Source organism: Quercus robur, chromosome 6, assembly GCF_932294415.1.
Source record: "Quercus robur chromosome 6, dhQueRobu3.1, whole genome shotgun sequence".
Classification (NCBI taxonomy): Eukaryota; Viridiplantae; Streptophyta; class Magnoliopsida; order Fagales; family Fagaceae; genus Quercus; species Quercus robur.
The window spans coordinates 51,506,801-51,532,248 of record NC_065539.1 but is presented as its reverse complement, the minus strand read 5'-3'; the positions used below and the strand labels follow the sequence as shown (position 1 = coordinate 51,532,248).

Here is a 25,448-nt window from a genome sequence, read left to right as displayed (position 1 = left end):
TAGCTACTTTGTTCCATTTAATAGATCCAAAGAATTAATTTCTTTTTACTTAATTAATGTTCTGGCTATCAAGCCCAGTTTTGAGTTCTATTCTTCTTTCACCAAACAAATTATTTATTTTCAAACTAAAAACTTGCTTACTTTTTGTAATGCAGAAACCCGTGCCAGCAAAGTAAAAGTAAAATCTCTTTGGTATGATGATCATAAATGCTATCACTTTGTTACAAATATGCATTTTATCACATTGTGTACTTTGGTAAGCCCTTCTTCATAAGGTTGTTTCTGGGGAAGTAGGATTAGGCTTTGTATTATGGCAGAGATTTGTGGTAGGCTTGTCTAGGAAGTGCTTGCTTTTCATATTCTTCATGTGATCATGATGTTTACTAATCAATGTAAGTTATTATATTTTGTAAGCCCATAATTTTGTGTTAAGTTTTTTGTAATAAAAAAATCAGGGTGCAACTTACATTGATCAAGCCTAACTCTCTTTCTTGGTCTTAAGAATGAGCTACATAATGAGGAGCTAATCCTCCCCTTATATAAATTTATCTAAACCCTGATGAAGACAGAAAGATTATTACTCCCAAAGTTGTTAATACAGCTCTCATGCCTCAGCTATTTGAAAGGGTTAGCTGATCAATCAGAAGGTTGTCTTAGCCTAACTTGTGTATTACATGTTCAATTTTGTTTTCTAGTCAGATTGTTAATCTCCAACATTATTGTCTCCCTTCAATTATAGAACACTGGAGGGACCAGAACGCCCGGTATAATGTGCTAATAAAGAATCAAATTACAACCCATATATAATAATCAAAAGATTAACTCTGTGTTCATTAGCTGTCTAGACTTAATTAGAGCTACCAAATCTTTATGGAAGCTTTTCAAGAAACTAACATGATATCTACCACTTGTAAACTTTCTCAAATGACATGAAAACCCATCCCCATTGGGGAACACACACACATATGTACCTACAATTATAAGGCTCTTCCAAAGGGCAACTTGGTTATTAAGGGTATGCTTTATATTTCATTGATTCAGTTCTCACATGGCAAGAAATTACTCTCATGTGACCACATGCTAGGAACTCCTCCCATGTTATAATCCCTCCCTCCTAGCAGGGGAGTCAAACTAACAAAGCTGATCTATTTGACTAATGCAAATTGAATAATCAACTGCCACTAAGCTAGAAGATAGCCTGATTTAAATATTGGTCACCCTAGTAATCCCTCCCTGTCTGTAAATCTCATATCCACTAGCAGTGTTTTCAATTACAACAAGAAAAGATACCCAATTAATGCAATCAATTTAATGTGAGAGACATTGTTCAAGTCAGGACAAAATAAATCAACGCGACCTGTATTAACTATTACTGATTCATTCATCTGCATAACATATTCATGTTGTGTTTTTTTACTTTTCCTACCCTAATCAGTAACAGCCAGGTGTGTCATTTACTCTTTACATGTTTTAGACCATAGAAACAAGATAGTTCATGCACCACGACAACATCATAATACCATCTATCTTTTTCATTATGATATACGTATTATACTTCTCCACAAAAACATAGTTTACATGACATTTTCTAGTATTATCAATGAAAACGTCTATGATTCAATTCTCTTTCTCTCTTTTAAAATAAGGCAGTGTTTATTGCACACAGTGTAGGCAAATAATTTTCAGTGTATTTTTGCAGTGTGTGTAAAACACACTATGTGCACTAGTTTTTTTCCCTTTAAAATAATGTATTATACTTCTCCCTTCCCTGCCATAAATTAGGAAAAATTTCCTTTTTTCTACTTCTTCTCTTGGTAAGAAAAACAAGAATAAGAAAAAGAGAACAGACTGTTTAGAATCGTATACAGAACAATGGTAATTAAAAACCTTTTTTGTCTTTAGTTCCCAAAGTGTCCATGTGCTGTTCCTATATTCTAAACACTACCTTAGCTCACTTGTTTCGCCTTAACCAGACCACTTAATTTATTTATAATCTCACCGTCCAAAATTTTACTACAACAACAAAACAAAGAGATTAAAAATAAATAGAAAAGCACTAAAGCATCTTGTTCGCTTTATAAATCACATATCTCACAAACCTGATCAAACTACTAGCTAGCTAACTACACAACCTTATTCCCTATTCCCTGATCCAAAAACAACCAAGATGGTCTCCCTAGAAACTGTTCAAACTAACTCTAGATCCATTGAGCCAACTTCAAGTCCCAGGATTTCTTTCTCTGCAGAGTTTCTGGATGAGAAAAACTTCATCTCCATTAGCCCAAACTCTCTGCAGGTTGAAAAAGGTGAAGGCATGGAGATAGAGAAAGCAAGAAATGGAGACTTTGAATTCCTCTCAAGCAATGCAAGTAGCCATGCAATGTTAACTGCTGATGAGCTTTTCTTTGAAGGGAAGCTCCTTCCATTTTGGCAAATGCAGCATTCAGAAAAGCTCAACAAGATCAGTCTCAAAGCAAAAGACGAAGAGGAAAAAGAGGTGAACAAGGAGGAGAGTACTAGGGTAAATTGGTTTGTTGATGATGACCCATCACCAAGGCCACCCAAGTGCACTGTTTTATGGAAAGAGCTATTAAGGTTGAGGAAGCAACGCGCTTCTTCTTTATCACCATCTTCTTCTTCCTCATCATCATCATCTTCAGCTACCTCACTTGCTGATGTAGCTACAAAAGATGAAGGGAAGGGAGGGTCAGGGAATAGAGAGAAGCATGTGAAGAGGATAAAGAAAGGGTTGGAGAGGACAAGGTCAGCTAGTATTAGAATAAGGCCTATGATCAATGTCCCAATTTGCACACAAATGAAGAACAGTGCATTGCCACCTTTGTTTCCACTGAGGAAGGGAAGATTAGATAGGTGAGGATGAGAAAGTGGTAGCTGAAGTTCCCTCTGATCTCTGCAGAGTTGTCATATATGTTCATCAGTCTCATTTCTTTTTATTTCATTATAAATTTTTCTGTGTTTTTGTGTTTAGATTAATGTTAATTATGGTGAGTTATTGTGGATCTGAAGAATGACAATGTAAATGCTGACCTTTTCTTTTTGTTCGATTATATTAATCAAGTAATTTTAGTTGCATTTCTTATTGCATCGCCTAGAAGCACATTTTTCTGTCTCTCTGAAATATAAGAAGTGGGAAATCATGATAGATGCTGTGCAGGTCTGTGAAATGGTGGGTCTCACATGGAGACATATCAAACTGTGTACTTTATTTTGGTAAGGGTCTGAAGGCCATATAAGGATCGAGTGTTGTCCTTTATGAATTGTGAAATGGAATTGAGAGAGCTATGTCATTGATTATTGGACATCTTAGTATACAGTTCCAACTTTCGAGTATCTTTCAGGAATTTAAATATTGTCTAACCATTTTAATATCATTTGCAAAGTGAAGGTCATGGATGATTCTGCAAAGCTAAAATAGGAGTTAGTATCTTAAATCAATAGAGTAAGATCATGGCAACCCCCTAATTTTTTAAACGCCGGATCTGTAACTGGAAGGGTTTGAGGCATTAATGTCAAATGCCCCTTTAGGGACATTCAGCAAAATTGGAACAATTCAGGGATATGAACATCAAAAACACCCCCAACGACCCACAAATATGAAAGTTAGATGCCAAAGGTAACAACTAACAACTAACAACCAAGTGACAACCGAAGCAATTGAGAAAATAGTCAGCTATAGTTAAAATGAAGGCATATATAGAACCAAACCACGTTATATAAAAAAATGAATTAATTTTTTTAGTAGGTACAAAAACATGAACAATATTCATTGTACACGGTACACCCACGGGGAGAGGGAAAAAGAAGAAGAAGAAGAATAGCTCATAATACACTATCAGAACAAGAAAAAGTATATCTAAAAGAATAAGAAATGACTATATGGACAATTACATGAATTTTGAAAGCATGATCCAATCCTACTGAGAAAAAAAGAATCAGACTGACTGACTATGAACAACCATTTCAAGTATTCAAATTGCTTTGAAGAGCTCCCAGCAACAGATGTCTAAGTATGCAGAACTTTCAATTTCACAGTTGGAGAGCTTGCAATAAAGAACTTCCATCAAAATTTGTAAAAAAAAATGTGACACAGCTCTTTTACGGAATGTATCTATATACAAATGAATGATCTGAATCAAGTTTCTTGAGAAAGCAGCCAAGTCAACTCTACCATTGGATCCATACACATACTTGCTCAAGAGGGTGGGGGAGATTCAAAATTATTTCCAGAAGTCCTGATAATCAAATTTAAACAATCAGCATAAATGGCGGTGGATAAGATATGGATAATAACACCAGAGGATGTTCAAACTTACCTAAGGTTCAGTCCAGGTTTATCTTTAAGGTTATTTGGAACTGTACCGGTCAGATTATTGTTCTGTAAGAAACTGAAAGACAGGAACCAGGTCAGGTACATCAATAATTAGAGTTGCCACATTTTTTTTAATTGAACATTAATATAAAGACCAAAAAAAAAAAAAGGAATCAAATCAATGTCTAATAGTGTTTTCATTCAATGGCAGTGTCAGAAGCATATATGAAAAATCTTCCAGAAATTAAAGAATAAATTAGCATAATAATTGATTGAAATTTAGTTTTAAAATATAAAGGTGAAAATTTACATCTGGTAGCATTAACAATTATGTGAGCTAATGATTATTTATTCCATGTCAGTAAACAAGGGAATTGCTCAATCATACAAACAAAGCACAGACCATTAGATAAAATGTGATTGCCACCCTCCAACAAATAAGACAGATCAAACATGGAAATCCTACAGTATCCAGATGTAATTTACAGCACAATAAAAAAAGCAAATGTTTTAGTTGTGATTGTCAGTTCTCATTCTGATATGGGTAAAATAAATCATGTGAAGTAGATCAAATTCAAGGATCCAATCTTCTTAAAATTGGGCAGCACCATATATATATATAGGTAATCACAAGATAACACACATACACACACATGTATGTATTAGGATAGAATTTTCCTCTAAATTGATTTGGAGGAAAGTTTATTCAACCCAATACATGGTGATTCAAATGAGTATTTGCGTGTACTTACCTATTTAGAAGTCATGCGTCTTAGTTAAATTACTTAAAAGTCATGTGATTAAAATACATGTAGAAGGTTATTTGATAGCCAATTAATGGGTAAGAGGAGATTCTATATATTATATATGTATATTAGGAATGAAATTACCATATTTCAATATGGAACATATAGTCATATACAATATTTTTTCCTTAGACTTTCCATCATTATTTTATTTTATTTTATTTTGTCGCTCATTTGTAACATAAGTTAAAGATCTCATACAATGAAACTGTCTCAATTCCAATTAAACAAAGGCCTATTCTAAGTTGTCATTTCAAACATACCAGTACTCCAACCTAAAACTACAAAACTCAACCAAGATTTTTTAATCCTGTCTTTTTTGTGTAAACTGACATACTAAAATGAAAGGAAAAACCAATGATTTAAGGTCAGATCCAACAGGGGAACAAGTGAGTTTTGGATTCCTTAGGACCCTCAAGGCTTCTACCATCCCACCTTTCCCAGCTCATATTTAGTGAATTATAATATATATACTCAGGCCACTTGGCTAAAAGCAAATGGTCAGAGATATTGCAAATATGTATATTGGTGGACAGAAGCACCTTTAGTTCCTTTGAAAGCCTATATAAACATAATCCATTCCTTGAATAAAGTTAAATTTTTAAGCAGCAATTCCTTGGGCAATCCAATGCTCAATAACAATCTATAAGTATAGGTTATTCAATCCCATTATTTTGAACTGAAAGGGGTATTCTAGTCGTTTTCCAAGTCCCAACAAGTTGACAAGGGTGCTCTCTCATAGAGTGCAGTGGAGCGCTGGGGACAGCCACCATATTATATCTATAATTGCTAGCAAATTGAATCTAAGAGTCAGATAAGAAAACAATAGAACATCCCAAGTTTCACCAACCCTCACTAACAAAAATATAATGCTTCTAAGTGTTGTCTATACTGCCCCTTGAAGCCTCAGAGGAAATAGATGAATCTGACACTGACATTGTTAGGAGATTTCTTCAGTGTGCTGTTAGATGTATCATGGTGGAAGGCATCAAAAAGGAAATACAAAGTATGAGCTCCTATCGAGTAAAAAGTGTGATCTATATGGGCTTGGGCCTGTTAAGGCTACGATGGGCCCAAAGGATCACCAAGATTGTGCTTTCAAACTTTCAAAGTCCTCTCTCTCTCTCTCTCTCTCTTTAAGAAACTAAAGAACATAAAAAGAGGTGTGGTAATGATGTGGGTAGAAGCAATTAGAAACAATATGATCAGTAAAGATTCAAAAAACAATACCAACTTTAATACGAGCTCCAATTAATCAGAAAAAGAAGAAGAAGGATTTATATAGCTGATCCCAATTAGTTGAGACTTAAAGACTTGTTGACTTGTGTATAGTTGAGTTGTAAGATTACAGTATACTTTAGAGCGAATTGATATATAGATCATCGATAGTTGGGTTAATGGAAGATAGACAGAGCTGATCCAAATTAATTGGAGTGAAGGCTTTGTTCAGTTTAATTAGATATAGGTCAAAGTACCAAAGAAAATGAGAATTAAAATAGTTCACCATCCTTATATCAAACCAAAACTAGCTTAATGATAGATTCATTCCTAATCTTGTAATTTATTATCCCCCACCCCCCCCACCCCCCCCCCCCCAAAAAAAAAAAAAGAGCAGGAATAAGATATGCCAGTAGATAATAAATCTCTCTCGTATCATTGCCAAAAAAAAAAAAAAAAAGAGTTTAAAGATATTGATGTTGATGTTGTTGATAAGTGATACTCAATCTGATCAGAGTTAGTTCTCCTAGAAATTTTTATCACAGTACTTCCTAGGACTTTGTAATGGTGATTATAAGTTCATAACTTTGATAAGTAGGAGCAGAACAATTATAAGTATACTGTTTTAACATGATTTGGATGGAACTACATCCATCACATAAGAGAAGTACTGAAAGTACTATGAAATATACAGTAAATCAACAAAAACTATCATGCATGCACTGATTAGGAGAGGGAAAAGAAAAAAATATTGCAGAATAAAACTTACAGTTCACGCAAGCCTTCAATGTCCCCAAGTGATGAGGGAATAGATCCACTAAACTGATTGTCTTCCAAATGCCTTAAAGGAAAACAGTATTGAATTAGAGAAAAGAAACAAAATTTCTAAATAAATAATCACATGAAAAGGTCTCAGGTTCTAAGCATTCTGATAATACAATCCACACAATGGAATAGTTATCACATACACAACTGATGGAGGAAAATGAATTCCTTCAATGAACTGAGAATGAGGCTCAAGTGGCAATAATTTTATATGCAATTATGAGCTCAATCACAAATGACAATAGGCAGAGATTAAATAAAAAATAACCCAAACCCTCACAACTTACAATGTCTCTAGCATCTTCAATGAACTGAGATCAGGAATAGGTCCAGTCAAACTGTTATTCCCAAGCCATCTGTTAATAGCATTAAATCGTCAATCATCAAATCCATACCTCTCAATTTCATTAATCAAAAAATTTATAACTGAAAACCTACATGTTAGTCAATCCCGTCATATTGACAATGCTAGGAGACAGTGATCCTGAGAGGCCCATGCTTGTCAGGTTTCTGGAGACAACAGGAAATGGTAAGCCTTTTAAGGAATACAAAAGAAACTATACAAATTCTTGTGAGACAGCAAGTCAAGTCTCACTTACAAGGAGATCACACGGATCCGGGGACCATAGGAGCAAGTAATGCCACTCCAAGAGTACTGGCGGGGCATGCAAGGATCACCATTCCAAACAAGTGGAGGATTCTTGAGACTCTTTTTTACCATTGACAAACCAATAACTGTGAAAAGAAATACAGTTCCCCTTTAAAAAAATCATGTAATTGAAAATCCTCATATGAAGCATACTGAACAATGTTTAAAGAGGTTGTGTTGTGAGAGAGGAATTAACCAAGCACCTTATGGTCAAACACATTTCACTTGTCTCAAAGGAAGCTGTTATTTAGGCCAGATTAATTTTCTGTACCACTAACTTGATAGGACACTGCTTAGGTGAGCCACAGCCAATGGCTTAGGCATAACTAAAAAATGCCATCCAGTGTAATGCAGAGAATATGATTAAACTATTTTTCCCACTTTTTTTTTTCAACACCAATTACAAAACACACTTTCCTATATCTTTGTTTGGCCATGTATGTTTTAGCTGGGCTCATCAATGAAATAACCTGAATACTGACTAGAAATTAATCCAGTTTCATTGCCTTTATAAAAGATGCTATTTGGAAGTAAACATACCATCTCGAGTAGCAGTTCTTCCCCCAAGATCTAGCACTTCAAAAATCTCTCCAGCATTTATCAGAGGACCAATGTCTGAACCCACAGCAGGGGTCAAAGTTATCTTTGTAGGACCACGAAGAGGCCACCGGGTTGCAAAGACACAAGCACCTGCTGGAGTGACATTCAAAGTACGGTAATATGGCACATCATTTATGCTTATGTTAAACACCCTTGAGCTCGAATTACGGTCATCTGCAAAGTAAAGAGCAATGTAGTACATTGAGTTCGGAAGGGATGCTGGAGGCCAATTCAACACCAGGGGTTGTACTTTGGTAGTTGTCAGAGCTGCCTCGAATACTTTTAGAGGAGGAACGTTCCAGAAACCAGAAACAGATATATTTCTGTTTTCTGATACTGTAGAATCATTATCTCTTGATGGCTCCCAAAACCGATCAAATTGATCATCAGGATACCTGGCAATACCAAATTATCACACTTAAGCATAAGATGATAAAGAATACGCAAGCAAAACTGAACAAATGAATTGACAACCTAAAAGTTAAATAAGCACCATATCCAGTTCATGAGTTGCTAGTTTTGAATTGTCACTTCTTTGCAGACATAACAAATTATCTGCTAAATGAAGAGATATTAGGCCTGTCCATTTTTGCTTTAAGAGGGGTTCAAAAGTACTTTAAGTGGTTAACACTCTTTTTTAGCTTAAATTACCAAAAGTTTGACAATTTCGCTAAAGAGTTTAAAATGTCCTTAAAGCTTTTTTTTCAGCCTTAAGGCTAAAGCTGAAACTTGGAGCATTTAGGGAAAAGCCCCATAATTCACCATTTTTAATTACTATTTGACATATACAAATGACTTCTCTAGTTCTCCTTTTGAAGAGGTGTCAAATTGATTTTAAGAGCCTTAAAATTGCTAAACGTTTGACAATTTTACTAAATAGCTTTAATGGGGACTTCCTTAAAATTGATTTCAACTTTAAGATTAACATTAAAATTGGGTGCTTTATGAAAAGCTCTACATTTCAATGTTCATGCTTTATAAAATCCAGTACCAAACCCTCAAATGGCTAAATAGCTTTTTAGTTAAAACTCTACTTTCTTCCTATATCAATAGTTCTAGAACTTATGTCATAAGCCTTGTAGTTCAACTATCACTTCCTGACTTCTTGGTTTTCGCCTAGGGTTAAAACTCTACTTTCTTCCTATATCAATAGTGCGAGAACTTATAGTCTTATATCACGAGCCTCGTAGTTCAACTGACACTTCCTAACTTCCTAGTTTTCGCCTCCTTTTCCTCTTATAACTATCGAATTTATCCACACACACAAAAAAAAAGAAATTTTCTAGAACTGATATCTCATAAAAAAAAAAATGCTAATTAAAACAGAAACAAGCACATGAATCACAAATTAAAGGCTTTCACATACTGAATAATTGGCCCAGAATATCCAAAACTGTTCCTCGCAACCAAGCTGAGGCTAAAATTGCCAAAATCCGTGGTATTATAGAGCGAATCCCCAACTATCAAGAACTCCAAAGCCGAAATGAACGGGTCCGAATCCGTATACTTATTGGAACCGATACACAAACTCATAGTCTTTCCCTGCGCGACGAAGACGCCCTCGTAATACGACGCCGCGTTGTTCGCGTAATCCACGGTGGTGTTCACGACGTTCCAGAAAGTCCCGTCCACCATCTGATCGAACACCGGCGGAGAGCCATGGCCGTCGTTGACTCCTCCGTAGAAGTAGGTGGTTCGGATTACGTACTTCGCGGAGCGGAAAACTTCGACGACGAAGCAGTATTTGGTGTGAAGGCGGAGAGGAAACGATCGGACGGTGGCGAGTGTAGGGACGGTTACCGGGATCGTCAGGTTTTTCGAGGTCCCACCGGACACGAAATCGGTGTCCGGTAACCATTCTCGATCGTCAATTGTCGACTCCTCGGTGGCCCCACAGTTAATCAAAATACCTGAAAAACAAAAATAACAAAAAAAATAGTTACAATTTATGATAATTTGAACCCTAAATATCTCCTTTTAAAAACACCAGGACGTGTTAGTTGAATTACCTTTAGGGGGTGGAGGTTGTTGTTGAGAGAGGGAGAGGGGGAGGAAGGAAAAGAGGAGGAGGAGGAGGAGGAGGGAGAGGAAAGACATGGTTGAGAGATAGGCATGTGAGAATGGGAAGATTTGGTTTGGTTTATTGAATTTTTATTTTTGTAGTGGTTTGGGTTAATTTGGTGGGTTTGAAATTGAATGGGTCTACTTTGGTAGAACATGCAAGCAAGGAATAGGAGAGAGAGAGAGAGAGAGAGGGAATGTGGAGTTAGGGAAGAGGAAGGTATAAGGGGTACGTGGTGGGGATGACGCGGGAAAACAAGGGCCGAGTCAAGTAGTAGTTGGTATTTATACATTTTTATGTTTTTTTTTTTTTTTTTTTTAATGGTTTTTTCAGTTGGGCGTTAGGTGAAGTAAAGGAAATGGAGCCGTTGCTCTGTTCTTGTTTGGGGGCCGCTGGTGGTTGGTTTAAAGGTTTTTACAGTTCTCTCTCTCTGTTGTAAATCTGGAGATGTAAAAGTTTCATTTACCTTCTGGAAAAAATAAAAATAAAAGTTTTGTATTGTCTTATTAGATTTATTAGATTAATACACATAAATAGTTTTGTCTTATTCAGTGGTTATTGCTAAAAAAATTTAGGACCCGTTTGATACGTGTATTTAAATAATAATTTTTAGCATTTTGAAAATATATGTAGGTAAAAAAGTATGTAGAAATATTTGTAATATTGTTTAAAAGTTGAAAACATGTGTTTGAATTCGCGTATCAAACGGGGTCTTAGTAACTATAAATTGTAGGTTCTTAAATATAGGAAAATATCATATTTTGTTGGTGGTTAGAAGAGAGAGATGGGAGACAAGAGAGAAATATATTTTTTAGAGTGTAATATATATATATATATATATATATATTGTAAAGTGAGTTGATAGAATAAATAACTTTTTACCGAGTAAAATATATATATATATATATTAGCAACTGGATGTGAATGCTTTAATGGGTTTAAAAAAATAGCCTCAAATTATAATTTGTTTGGAGCTCAATTTTGTCCTTTACCGTATTATTGATTAATGAGGTTTATATTTACCTCCTTGAATAAATGATATGTTGTGAATACACTATTAAAATATAAGATTTAATAATTTTGAAGTTTTTTAATTGACAACTTCTAAGCATTTGTCATGATAGGATCAAAGACATTTTTTAAATTAGACTTTTTTTTTTTTTTTTTTTTTTTTTGTGTGTGGAGAAGAAAAACTAAGAACTTTATTAAAGAAGAACAGCTATTTCAACCTAAAGAACAGAAGAAAACTTAAGGGGAATCTCTTCCATCTACACAATATAATCCAAAAGATTTAGGGAATACCGAGCTAGACTAACAATTCTACGACATCTCTTATTTATAGCTATTTAAATTATAAATATTCATAAGTGTCTAAGTTATTTTGACTTACGCTTTGTTTGTTTCGATAGAAAACTTTGTGTAAAAATTTTCTGTAATTTCTATTGTTTGGTAGCATCAAAAAAATGAGTCAAGAGAAAACTATTTTTAGTCAACATAAAAAGTATTATTTATTTCTAAAAATTGTTTTCCACTATTTTTTTTAAAACAATTTTATCTCACAAAAAGCTAAATGAGGAAAGTTATGATATTTAGTTTTGAATGAGATACTTTTATAGAAAATGTTTTTTTAGAAAATATTATCATTGAAACGAACCGTGTGTTATATTTATTATGCTTTCATCTACTTTTTTTTTTTCATTCTTCTTAGTTATTTAGCTTTGAATCACAACCTATACTGGGGTGATTGTTATGTTAGAATGGTGTGAGTTTCAAATCTTCAATCCATTTTTTTTTTCACTGTATTTTTTTTAGAAGGTTTTATCACTTTACTTAGATGATACATAAAGAATATTTATATTGTCTAATTTAATGGAGGATAATTGTATAGAGGGTATTCTATAATGCCAATTTTCTTTTTCTTTTTTAAAAAGAACACTATGAAGCTGTAGGGTCTCGTTTTTCAGCCCAATACCACATGGTGGGTGGGATCTTAGACCAACGGGCCTAATACAATGAATTTGTAAAGAGTGGGCTGAAAGGCTAGGCCTTGGTGAACGGACAGTCATTAGTCATGGTGTTCATGGTGATCGCACAGAAGTGAACTGAGCTTATATCCAAGAAGACTTTCTCCTCGGCACGGCCTGGGTGGCTCCGGTTCTTGGACCTGGTCCCAGTCCCCTTTCTGGACTGCTTCTTCCTCCTTTTATACTAGCTTTTTCCCTTCCCCCAACGTCCACGTGTAGGTTCAGTTTTATAGGGCTGGTACTTGTCCCATTAGCCCATACCCAAAGTGGTTGGGGGGTGGTTGTAAAAACTGAGAAGTATGGCTCTGTCAGGTGCAGAGCACTTAATTACAGTAGTGGCAGTCTTTCCCTTGTTCTTTGTCGTTTTAGTACTTTTCCTATTCGGCGAAATGACCCGGAATGTCATCACCAGGACCGAGTTGCTCCCTTTGCCCTCGGCTACATTTATGACCGATGAAGGTCCTTCCCATGGCCGAGGAGGGTCCTTACCATGGCCGAGGAGGATCCTTCCCATGGCCAAAGGGTGGGCCTTCCTTGGATCGGGCCTTGGGCCCAGCACAGATATTGACATGGGCTTCCCGGTTTTATACCCCCACAATAGCCCCTCAAAATCCTATTGTCCGGCTCCTTGGACGGAGAGGAGGGTTTTGGTGTCGTCGGGTTTATGTCATATCTTGCCAAGTCTTGTCCTTCATCAATGCCGGAGTCTCTTCGTTTGCCAGGGGCACGTTCCTGGTTGTGAGACATTCTTTTAGTTTACCCATGCCGCGTTCTTGACGTTTTGGTACACGAGGCGCGCCTTCATTAAGGTCTCTTTTCTAGGCGACGCAAATCTAACGACTGAAGACTGTTTTGGGAATTGAGCGGGACTTATCTCGTTTATAGTTTTTCTTGGAGATTTGTACAAATTAAATGCCACTAGGCTTACCCCCCATATAAGAAGTACGGTGGGAGGTCATTCCCTTTATTTGCAGACCCTTTAAGCTTTTCAAATTCCTAACCCTCTAAGCTTTTCAAATTCCTAACCCTCCAATTGTGCCCAAAGTCCCCACTACCAGTGTGACTGAGCCTTAGGGGGTGACATGGTCAAGGCCAGGATGAGGGTGAAGGGACCACACCCTTTTCAGAAGTCTAGGGTATCTTCGAGATTCAAAATGGCCCGGTCAGGGCAGGGGAGACAAAGACTCAAGATATTTCTTCTCCTCGATAAGGCAAGAAAGGAGTCTCTTCTTCCTTCAGCCAAAATCTGAAGCAGGTGGAGGTCGCATTAGATTTTTTGTGCGACAGCACTGAGATTTCCCATCGCCGGTACCATCCATTCTCGCTCGATTGCTGCTAATATGGTACTTGCTCGATTGCGTTTAGAGTTGGTATGGGGATTTGGCATCCCCACTTCTTCCTCTCTTCCATCACTGGTGCCATCCAGACTTGCTTAGTCGCTGCTAGAGCAAGGTTGTGGACCAGGTGCCTCCGCTTCTTCTTCTCTTCCATCACTGGTGCCATCCACACTTGCTTAATCGCTACTAAAGCAAAATTGAAGGATCTATCGTTCCCGTGTATCCCCTTTTTTTTTTTTTTTTTTTTTTTTCCTGTAGTTAGCTTCTGGTATAGGCTTGTCTAAGCCCATTTTTTGTATGCTGTACTACTTCCTTGTCTAATAAAAGATGACTTTATCCTATTTTGCGTGTTCTTTCTTTTTTGCAATAATTATTTTGTGAATGGATGTACTGGTGTCCTTTTCTTTCGAATAGTACTTAGGGTAGATGCCCTTGTTAGCAAAGAGTTATCACTTTGAACTTATCAAAACTGACGGGCACAACAATGCTGACTTCAAGTAGGTTAAACATATGAGACTAACCGGGATAACAGCTGAATGTTCTGTATTACATATGGGGTGATCACCCGAGGACGTGTAACTTAAAATGGACTGTCTGAGGGGGTCGCTGGGCACTAGGGTGCTTTGCCACGTTTCAGATGATATTCATAACCTTAACTTGTTTTGGGCATCCGGTCCGAGGACCGAGGCATAAGTGTACCGGGTCTAAACACTTGGTTGTGTTAGTTTCCTTAGAGCTGGGGGTCCGAGGACCGCACGGGATTTCCATTCTGTCTAGGACTTAAGCTTTTCTTGATGTAGTTAGTTTCCCGTAGGTTTGAGTTCGAAAACCATGCAAGACCTTGGTTCTGTCCAACACTTATATTTTTTAGTGACTAGTTTTCCCATAGGTTTGAGTCCGAGAACCATGCAAGACCTTGGTTCTGTCTAGCAATTTCTTTTTGCAGTAGCTGGTTTCGGTTTGAGTCCGAGGACCATGCAAGACCTTGGTTTTGTCCAACACTTATATTTTCTAGTGACTAGTTTCTCCATAGGTTTGAGTCCGAGGACCATGCAAGACCTTGGTTTGTCCAACACTTACATTTTCTAGTGACTAGTTTCCTCATATGTTTGAGTCTGAGGATCATGCAAGATCTTGGTTCTATCCAACACTTATATTTTCTAGTGACTAGTTTCCCCATAGGTTTGAGTCCGAGGATCATGCAAGACCTTGGTTTTGTTTAGTACTTTCTTCTTGAAGTAGTTGGTTTCCCCATAGGTTTGAGTCCGAGGACCATGCAAGATCTTGGTTCTATCCAACACTTATATTTTCTAGTGACTAGTTTCCCCATAGGTTTGAGTCCGAGAACCATGCAAGACCTTGGTTTTGTCTAGCACTTTCTTCTTGAAGTAGTTGGTTTCCCTATAGGTTTGAGTCCGAGGACCATGCAAGACCTTGGTTTGTCCAACACTTACATTTTCTAGTGACTAGTTTCCTCATAGGTTTAAGTCTGAGGACCATGCAAGACCTTGGTTCTGTCTAGCACTTTCTTCTTGAAGTAGTTGGTTTCCCCATAGGTTTGAGTCCGAGAACCATGCAAGACCTTGGTTCTGTCCAACACTTATATTTTCAAGTGACTAGTTTTCCCATAGGTTTGAGTCTGAGGACCATGCAAGACCTTGGTTCTGTCTAGTACTTTATTCTTGAAGTAGTTGGTTTCCCCATAGGTTTGAGTCCGAGGACCATGCAAGACCTTGGTTCTGTTCAACACTTATATTTTCTAGTGACTAGTTTCCCCATAGGTTTGAGTCCGAGGACCATGCAAGACTTTGGTTTTGTCTAGCACTTTCTTCTTGAAGTAGTTGGTTTCCCCATAGGTTTAAGTCCGAGGACCATGTAAGACCTTGGTTCTGTCCAACACTTATATTTTCTAGTGACTAGTTTCCCCATAGGTTTGAGTCCGAGGACCATACAAAATCTTGGTTCTGTCAAGCACTTTCTTCTTGAAGTAGTTGATTTTCCCATAGGTTTGAGTCCGAGAACCATGCAAGACCTTGGTTCTGTCCAACACTTATATTTTCTAATGACTAGTTTCCCCATAGGTTTGAGTCCAAAGACCATGCAAGACCTTGGTTCTGTCTAGCACTTTCTTCTTGAAGTAGTTGGTTTCCCCATAGGTTTAAGTCCAAGGACCATGCAAGACCTTGGTTCTGTCCAACACTTATATTTTCTAGTGACTAGTTTCCCCATAGGTTTGAGTCCGAGGATCATGAAAGACCTTGGTTCTGTCTAACACTTTCTTTTTACAGTAACTGGTTTCCCCACAGGTTTGAGTCCGAGGACCATGCAAGACCTTGGTTTTGTCCAACACTTATATTTTCTAGTGACTAGTTTTCCCATAGGTTTGAGTCCAAGGACCATGCAAGACCTTGGTTCTGTCTAGCACTTTCTTCTTGAAGTAGCTGGTTTCCCCATAGGTTTGAGTCCGAGGACCATGCAAGACCTTGGTTTTGTCCAACACTTATATTTTCTAGTGACTAGTTTTCCCATAGGTTTGAGTTCGAGGATCATGCAAGACCTTGGTTCTGTCTAGCACTTTCTTCTTGAAGTAGCTGGTTTCCCTATAGGTTTGAGTCCGAGGACCATGCAAGACCTTGGTTCTGTCCAACACTTATATTTTCTAGTGACTAGTTTCCCTAGAGGTTTGAGTCCGAGGATCATGCAAGACCTTGGTTCTGTCTAGTACTTTTTTCTTGAAGTAGCTGGTTTCCCTAGAGGTTTGAATCCGAGGACCATGCAAGACCTTGGTTCTGTCCAACACTTGTATTTTCTAGTGACTAGTTTCCCAATAGGTTTGAATCCGAGGACCATGCAAGACCTTGATTCTGTCTAGTACTTTCTTCTTGAAATAGTTGGTTTCCCCATAGGTTTGAGTCTGAGGATCATGCAAGACCTTGGTTCTATCCAACATTTATATTTTCTAGTGACTAGTTTCCCCATAGGTTTAAGTTCGAGGATCATGCAAGACCTTGGTTCTGTCCAACACTTATATTTTCTAGTGACTAGTTTCCCCATAGGTTTGAGTCCGAGAACCATGCAAGACCTTGGTTCTATCTAGCACTTTCTTCTTGAAGTAGTTGGTTTCCCCATAGGTTTAAGTCCGAGGACCATGCAAGACCTTGGTTTTGTCCAACACTTATGGGAATTCGGTGAATCGGGCTACTGGCCCGCGAGGATTAGCCCCTTGGCAAATGTGTGGGGCATAGAGTTGATGTTAGAAGCCCCTAGAACTGCCCGTGCCACTTGCACTTCGAAGTGTAGCCCTGAGTGGGAGCTGAGTTAGGGCAATAACCGCGTGCTGCTGGAAATGATGGTGAGGCTTTCGCATAGCTTGCACCACTGCCAAAATTATTTCTTTCGAGGGACCCTTGTTGACAGGGGCTTGATCCTACCATGACTAACCGCTGCCTGCGCCAATGCACAAGCCTTCCCACAGATGGCGCCAATTGTAGGGTTTCATTTTTCAGCTCAATACCACACGGTGGGTGAGATCTTGGACCAGTGGGCCCAATACAATGAATTTGTAGAGAGTGGGCTAAAAGGCTAAGCCTTGGTGAACGGACAGTCGTTAGTCATGGTGTTCATAGTGATCGCACAGAGGTGAACTGAGCTTATATCCAAGAAGACTTTCTTCTCGGCACGGCCTGGGTGGCTCCGGTTCTTGGACCTGGTCCCAGTCCCCTTTCTGGACTACTTCTTCCTCCTTTTATACTAGCTTTTTCCCTCCCCCCAATGTCCACGTGTAGGTTCAGCTTTATAGGGCTGGTACTTGTCCCATCAGCCCATACCCAAAGTGATTGGGGGTGGTTGTAAAAACTGAAAAGCATGGCTCTATCAGGTGCAAAGCACTTAATTGCAGTAATGGCAGCCTTTCCCTTATTCTTTGTCGTTTTAGTACTTTTCCTATTCGGCGAAATGACTTGGAATGTCATCACCAGGATCAATTGCTCCCTTTGCCCTCGGCTACATTTATGGCTGAGGAGGGTCCTTCCCATGACCGAGGAGGATCCTTTCCATGGCCAAGGGGTGGGCCTTCCTTGGATCAGGACTTGGGCCGAGCATAGATATTGACATGGGCTTCCCGATTTTATACCCCCACAGAAGTCAATCTAAATAAGCATAAACAAAACATTTTAGGGTGATATTCGTTTATACAAAAAATAATAACATACCATAATTAGAAAGAGAACATGAAGGAATTCAAATGATAAGCTAATAATAGTGATATTATTTATGGTGCCCGTGTTTGTGGTTTAAACCTCTTCTCCTTCTGTCCTGCTATCTACAATTCTACATATTCAAAATAGAGGGAAAGGAAAAAAGAAAAAAGAAAAAAGAATATGAGTAAAGGCCCAACCATGATCAACCTAAGCTTAGAGCAGCTCTATCTTAGATCTCACAAAAAAAAAAAAGCTTAGAGCAGCTCAAGTATCTTGGGGATATTCGCATTAGCATGTGCAAAAATTTATGTCTATTTTAGCTTAAAAATCAAATTTTTTTTTTTTACTTTACATACTTACTTTTCAAAACACCTAACATTAGATTATCTATTTTATATTATATTTTATTAAAATATTAAAAAAATAATTATTTTTATTTTTTCACACACAACAACTATCACCCACTCTTTTTTTTTCATTTTTGGAATACGTAAAAAAAGTAAAAAATTAAATGCAAAATGAATAGTAGTGCTCGTGTAAATTTAAATGATTATTATAGCAACCATGTGTTTTTATACAACTTTGCATGGCTTGATGTGGGTGAATTTTAGGCTTAATTGGCAAAAATGTAATCTTTTTTTTTAATTTTTTTTTATCTATTTTAAATTATATACACAAGCACTAATATGAGTGCTCTTATGATCAAGCACTAAGACCTAACCACCAAATCCAATAAGACACTTGTTACCCATGAAAAATGAAAAATCTATAGTTACATGTCCACAGTCACACACACAACGGGCTAGTTATGCCCCTTATTTAAAGCCTATTAAACTACAATAGATAATGGTTAAAAATAAGGGAAACACCCCATAAACAAGCCTATTTAAGAGGTAATTTCATCTAAGAACAGTTACGAGATCTTTTCCACACTTAATTTTCCTTATTGCAAAATTTTCTGAGTTGAGCATTGGAGCTTTTAGGCTAGATTTATACTAGTGCCAGGCAAGCACGGACGGAGCCATTCATGGACTAGGGGGGGGGGGGCAATGGCTCCCCCTAATTTAAAATATATATATATATATATATAATTATATATTTTGGTACTAATTTTAGCAACTTTTTTTTTTTTTGGAGAAACTAATTTTAGCAACTTCGTTCAATAAAATTACATTTTGTTCCCCTTATTGATCATTATAAGAGAAATGTTACAACTACAAACTTTTTTACAATATTTTTACAAACTATTGAGATAACAAATTCTTACTAGTTTGCATCTGGGTCCACCACTTACATTACTTTTTTATTTACTAATAACCACTAATAACAACAACAATTTGTAAAAAAGTTTGTAGATCTAATATTTTCCTCCTTTTAAAGGCCATAAATTTTTTTTTTTTTTTTATAGATCTAAAATCTAATATATATATATATATATATATACAAGCCCAAAAAATTAGCCCAATAACAAAAATTACCAATAGGCGATAGCAAAGCTAAAAAAAGAAATTGAGACTAATCAACCAATTTTACAAAAAATAAACAACTTAGTCCTTTAAAAAACTTTAAACAAAATAATTTTATCCTTATCAACAAAAGACACGCTCTACACACAATAAAAAAAATAAAAATAATAATAATAATAAAAGAAAACCTTTGTCGACTAAGCAGTAGAGCCAAAAGCTGAAACCATCGCATGCTGCAGCTAACAATAAAACCGTCCCCCTAACTCCAAGTCCTGGTCCATCCCTGCAGGCAAGTGTGTTCATATGGTTGGTCTACCATATACTCAACTATGTCATCAGCTAGCGTTAATTGTTAATTGTTTGTGGAGACGATTTACTTCTTAAGACAAAAGATTATATGTTTTTAGACTAAATCAATGGATGCTAGAATCTAGATACTGAAAAGTTGTAGGTGCTGACAAGGGCAACATTAAGAGCAGCTAAGAATCGTAGCGATTGAACAAACAACAACTAAGAAACCTAGTAAAGGGAAAAAAAGAGCTCATTAGGGGTGTCTGTGTGTGTGAGAGATTTTCAAATCTTGCGACGTGGCCATTCCAGTTGAATTTGTCAAAAATTAGACATGCACATTTAGTCTAAGAAAGGAAGGCTAGCTATGTTCTTTATTTATTTTAAATGCAGAATGAATTCATGGGTGAAATTGCTCATGATAATCACAAATATAATCAGTGAATCAAGGCTAGTTTAAAACGCTGCCGTACCTTGATTGGCAATTGCCATAGAGCAGATGACATTGATTTAACTAGATGTTTGGCCAAAGGGAAAAGAGATCAGAAAGAAGAGAAGGAAGTGAAAAATGAAAAACCTTTCAACATAAAACAGCTGACTGGAGGAGGTCTAAATAGGCTTAAAACATGAGGAGATCGGAGAGACGTGTGGGAGGATTGTGATGCTTGCTTACAAGTTCAACATAAGCATATGCTTTAAGTGTTGGACTTGTTAAACATCTCCGAGATTTATTCATGTACTAGAGAAAAGCTACAGTATGTCATGAGACAATTTGCCATATTGGTTATGCACTTATGACATTTGTCAACCCCGGATATTAATATTATTAGACCATAAAACTGAAAACAATCTTCAAGCACAAAACACTTTTCATTTATGTTCAATTTGGTACGACACTCATTGCAAAAGGCAGAATGTTCGTAAGTCACATACTAATTCACTCGTTCAAAGCATCTCGGTGAACAGTTGCACCAAAACAAAAAATGTATCCATCGAAGTGTGATCACTATAGAGCAATCTATAAAAAAATTATTTAGGAAATCAGTTTTTAAGGTTAAGAAACAATCAATGGTAGCCTTTTAAGATTCAGCAAAACAAAAAAAGAGGTAGCCTTTTAACAAAGTTTCTCTCCAAACTCATCATATATATTTATATTGAGTGGAAATTTTGAAAATCTAATTATTAGATTGCATGTTCTTATTACATCCTTAATGCTTACAAAATTTCAAGAAAATCAAAGATTAATTGTTATGTTATTAAATAAATGTTATAATTTCAAGTTTTTGTAATTTAAAATTGTATATAAAAAATAAGTTAATTGATCAAATAGTAAATAATATTCGATTTGAACGAAATTTGATATGTATGTTAAGAGCATAAGGAACATGAAATTTAACGGTTGGATTTTCAAAATTCACAAAAAAAAAAAAGAAATATATGAGAAGTTTAAAGAGATTCTTAGTTTGGAGAGAAACTTTGTTCAATTAATAAACATTATTGTGAGCTCACTGAGCACACAAAAACTGATGAGATAAAAAAACAAAAGCATTTCTTGAAGATCCTTCCAGGAAATTGCACATTGAGTTGTCACATTCACTCTTCTTGGACCTTCCGTAATACAAAGATAAAAGAAGTGATAGCGAGAACATTTGTGAACACAACTTCCGTTTCAACTTTGACAGTAAGGCTGGGTTTGGATCCAGCTTTTTGCGTTTCCGTTTACGTTTCTTCACTCTTCTTTTTTTTTTTTTTTTTTTTTTTTTTTTTCTCTGCTGCTGCGCACTCATTTAGGGAACAACGGCTACTGTTCATGTGAACAGTAGCCGGTAATTGTTGACTTTTCAGTCTTTTTATTAGTTCTGTGGGTCCCGTGAACAGTGTACGGGACCCACAAATCTCACTTTTGAGTAACTTTTTCATTAAAATTGGGTCCCACAATATTATTCACACATTTAAAAATTATTTTGCTACAGTGTTTTCAGTTTTCAGTTTCAGCAAAATAAGTTCTATCCAAACAGACCCTAAATAATGAAGAAAAACTGGTGCATTTATATGAAAATAATAGACCATCACTCATAATTTATTTAGAAAAAAATCCCATTATGGACCTAAACTGAAGTACATTCTACTTAGAAGCCCAACGAAATGCAAGTGTGATGTTACTGTGACACTATTCAATATGTATAGGGCCGAACTTCTTGACTGGCCCATGCATGTATACCCTAGTTTTAAAATCTTGCTTCATAGGATTCTCTAGTCCTAATGGCTGGCTTGCAAAACGAAAACATCTTTATCAGACAAGACATTGATAGTAGCGGACCTGACATTGATAGTAGCGGACCTGCATTCTGTATAGCCTATAGTCTATTCTAATGCATATTTTATTCATATTGTCAAAAAATCAAAAAGCAGTGCGGGCCCAGATCTCTTTTCCAATCAGATAATGTGTGCACCTTACCTTACGCATGTGATTTTGGAAGGACCTTATAAACACAATTCGTGTAAAATCACGTCCTCATGTCCTCACGTCACGTGCATGAGTCTGTTAGTTGGGTTGGTTGGTGCTAATTGATGACCTAAATATTCCCAAGTCAACAAAATTTCTAAATAAATTACCAACCATTTAAAAAAAAATAATAATTGTTACAACTTACAACAATTGAGCAAAGGAGGAAATCTCATTTTAAAGTAGATCAAATCCATGCTAAAAGGTTTGTTTTAGTGAAGATTCAAAACTACAAAACTTTAGACTGTTAGTGATGGGTCGGATTTGCCCCAAACTATAACCTATGGCCATATATCGTTCACATGGGTTATCTGATAAATGGACTTAAATTTTGATGAGTTCAAATTTAAACTAATCCGTGATGAGTTGTCAAGATTATTAGTGAACTTATTTAAGATGAATAATTTAGTGTTTATGAGTTGTCAAGATTATTAGTAGAGTAGCCTAATATATATATATATATATATATATATATTAGTGGAGTGAATTTTTTTTTTTTTTTGAAATGATATTAGTGGAGTGATTTAAGTTGAATGGTTGAGTGTTTTTAGGGTCCATTATTCTGATAGTAGGTATAATCTACTTATATTCAAAAACTCCTATAACAGTCAAATTATGCTAGACTAGAGAAAAAAATAACATATTTATAGTTTTTGTGAGTGCTCTCTCAAATAGACGATCTCTCTTTAGGGACACCATTAATAGTGCCTGGAATTTGAAGCGTGGAATATACTTGAATTTCTTCCAAAAGGTGGAGAGATCATGATAATGAGTTTGTAAAGCAAACAAAGAGCAAAATTCAACAAGTGAATTGTCCATTCTACCAAAGAATATGTCTATATGACCCATTAAATTATTTTACACAAACAATCTAATTTTGATAACAAAAATTATCTTAATATGAACTCAGATAAAATTGATATTTCTCTAATCACAACAAATTGTATCCAAGACATGGACCAATTATTATATGACAAAAAATGGGTTGTTCAAATAAACCCGACCCGAACCCATCCAAATCAATCTAATTTCCTACTTGTCGGCACGATAATACATTATGGTAGGCCACAAATATAGGCCTATATTTACTCTAACCCAAACCCAAGCAAACGTGCAACGAAGTGGACCCAAAAAAATTACCGTGGGCCTAGACCCCTCCCATGGTCCCACACCCACTCACCAAGCATGCGCACGTTAGCTCATTCTACTCCACTTCCGCACTTTCCAACAGGAGCGTACGTTAGCCCATTCATCAAATAAGGGATAGGTGCGCACTGCGAAGTGCTTCAAACCCGGAAAAATAGTGTGCCCGGTTTACACCCGACACGTTTCACCGCAAAAGAAAAAGAAAAAGAACAAGAAAAAGAAAAAGAGAAGAAAAGAAAAGAAAAGAAAGGAAAATTAAAATATTATTTTTTGGTTCTCATTTTCATTTTAACACTTAAAAGTTCTCTTCAAGTTTGGATTATTTTCGTTTTGATTCTTTATGCATCAAAGTTTTTTATTTGAACTGTATTCATGCTTGATTTAGTTTTTTTTGTTTGTTTTTCTATATTTCAAAATTTTCATTTTGATAGTTTGAAAATGAACATTTATCGGGTCAAAATGGTTTAAAGAAATTTGATAGTTTTATAAATCATCATCTAATGAGTTAGAGAGTTAAACTGATTTAGGTTTAGAGAAATTTGATGGTTTTATAAATCATCAAGTAATAAGTTAGAGAGTTTCTAAACTAATTTGAACCTTTATGTATCGAAGTTTTTAATTTGAACCTTATTCATGATTGATTTAGTTTTTGAGAAATAATATGTTCACAACATTTTTATAATAAATCTTAAGTGACAGGTTATTACTGATTGTTATTGTTAGGTTAAAAAAGTAATCTCAGTGCTAAATTTAAATTTGAACCAATAACAACTAACCACCTATGATTTGTTGTAAAAATGTTGTGGACGTAACACTTCTCTTAGTTTTTTGTTTATCTTTCTATATTTCAAAATTTTCATTTTGATAGTTTGAAAATGAACATTTATCGGGTCAAAATGGTTTAGAGAAATTTGATGGTTTTATAAATCATCATCTAATAAGATAGAGAGTTAAACTGATTTAGATTTAAAGAAATTTGATGGTTTTATAAATCATCATCTAATAAGTTAGAGAGTTAAACTAATTTAGGTTTAAAGAAATTTGATAGTTTTATAAATTATTAGGTAATAAGTTAGAGAGTTTCTAAACTGATTTGAACCTTTATGTATCAAAGTTTTAATCTGAACCTTATTCATGTTTGATTGTGTTTTTTTTTTTTTTTTTTTTTTTTTTTTTTTTTGTCTTTCTATATTTAAAAAATTTTATTTTGGCAGTTTGAAAATAAACATTCATCGGGTCAAAATGGTTTATAAATTATCATGTAATAAGTTAGAGAATTAAATTGATTTAGGTTTAGAGAGATTTGATGGTTTTATAAATTACCAGGTATAAATTTAGAGAGTTTCTGAACTAATTTGAACCTTATTCATGTTTGACTTAGTTTTTTGTTTATCTTTCTATATTTCAAAATTTTCTTTTTAACAGTTTAAAAATGAACATTCACTGAGTCAAAATGGTTTATAGAAATTTGATGGTTTTATAAATTATCATGTAATAAGTTAGAGAGTTTCTAAACTAATTTAAGTTAAGAAAAATTTGATGGTTTTATGAATTATCAGGTAATAAGTTAGAGAATTTCTATACTGATTTAAATAAGAACTTTAACAAATTTTTAAACATAAAAGGTCAATATAAATATAAAAACAAATCAACAATAAATTGTTAAATTAGAAGGGATATTTGGTATATATACTTAAAAATTAAAAATTATTGTTTGAAAACATGTGTAAAAATATATATAGGTGATAGAATATATGAAAATAAGTATGATATTATTTAAAAATTGAAAATTATAGTTTGAAACATGTCCAAAACACTCTCAGGATTTTCGAAAATAATTAAAATAAAAGAGCTAGGCGTTCTTACTTCTTCTTAGTCCGTAAATTCCGAAAATACCCTCCAATCTCTGTGTGCGTGTTCCTGTTTTTTTTTTTCTTTTTTTTTTTTAGTTGAGAAACTGCGTGTGCCTATTCAAATCTCTTTTTTTTTTTT

At 35.6% G+C, this 25,448-nt stretch overlaps 2 protein-coding genes across 2 annotated transcripts; one reads left to right on the top strand and one right to left on the bottom strand.

Annotated features, from left to right (window-relative positions):
* Positions 1 to 2,039: 2,039 nt before the first annotated feature.
* On the top strand, positions 2,040 to 3,100 carry LOC126689365 (uncharacterized). The gene has a single exon (XM_050384538.1). The coding sequence runs from the start codon at positions 2,168 to 2,170 to the stop codon at positions 2,873 to 2,875; it is 708 nt and encodes a 235-aa protein (XP_050240495.1). The 5' UTR covers positions 2,040 to 2,167; the 3' UTR covers positions 2,876 to 3,100.
* Positions 3,101 to 3,715: 615 nt separating this feature from the next.
* LOC126689364 (putative leucine-rich repeat receptor-like serine/threonine-protein kinase At2g14440) lies at positions 3,716 to 10,729 on the bottom strand. Its single transcript, XM_050384537.1, has 9 exons — positions 10,438 to 10,729; positions 9,795 to 10,338; positions 8,369 to 8,823; positions 7,779 to 7,914; positions 7,618 to 7,689; positions 7,467 to 7,535; positions 7,124 to 7,195; positions 4,335 to 4,406; positions 3,716 to 4,253 (listed from the first exon to the last, which is right to left on the bottom strand). Exons 1-9 carry the CDS (start codon positions 10,523 to 10,525, stop codon positions 4,214 to 4,216), a joined length of 1,548 nt encoding a protein of 515 aa, XP_050240494.1. The 5' UTR covers positions 10,526 to 10,729; the 3' UTR covers positions 3,716 to 4,213.
* Positions 10,730 to 25,448: the final 14,719 nt, after the last annotated feature.

Bases quoted from the DNA above. Each gene is read 5' to 3' on its own strand.
- LOC126689365 (XM_050384538.1), top strand. From the start codon at position 2,168: ATGGTCTCCCTAGAAACTGTTCAAACTAACTCTAGATCCATTGAGCCA.
- LOC126689364 (XM_050384537.1), bottom strand. From the start codon at position 10,525: ATGTCTTTCCTCTCCCTCCTCCTCCTCCTCCTCCTCTTTTCCTTCCTC. The intron at 7,196-7,466 runs GTAAGTTGTGAG...TTTTCCTTTAAG, and splicing joins TTGAAGATGCTAGAGACATT to GCATTTGGAAGACAATCAGT. The intron at 4,407-7,123 runs GTAAGTTTTATT...CCTGTCTTTCAG, and splicing joins ATTGAAGGCTTGCGTGAACT to TTTCTTACAGAACAATAATC.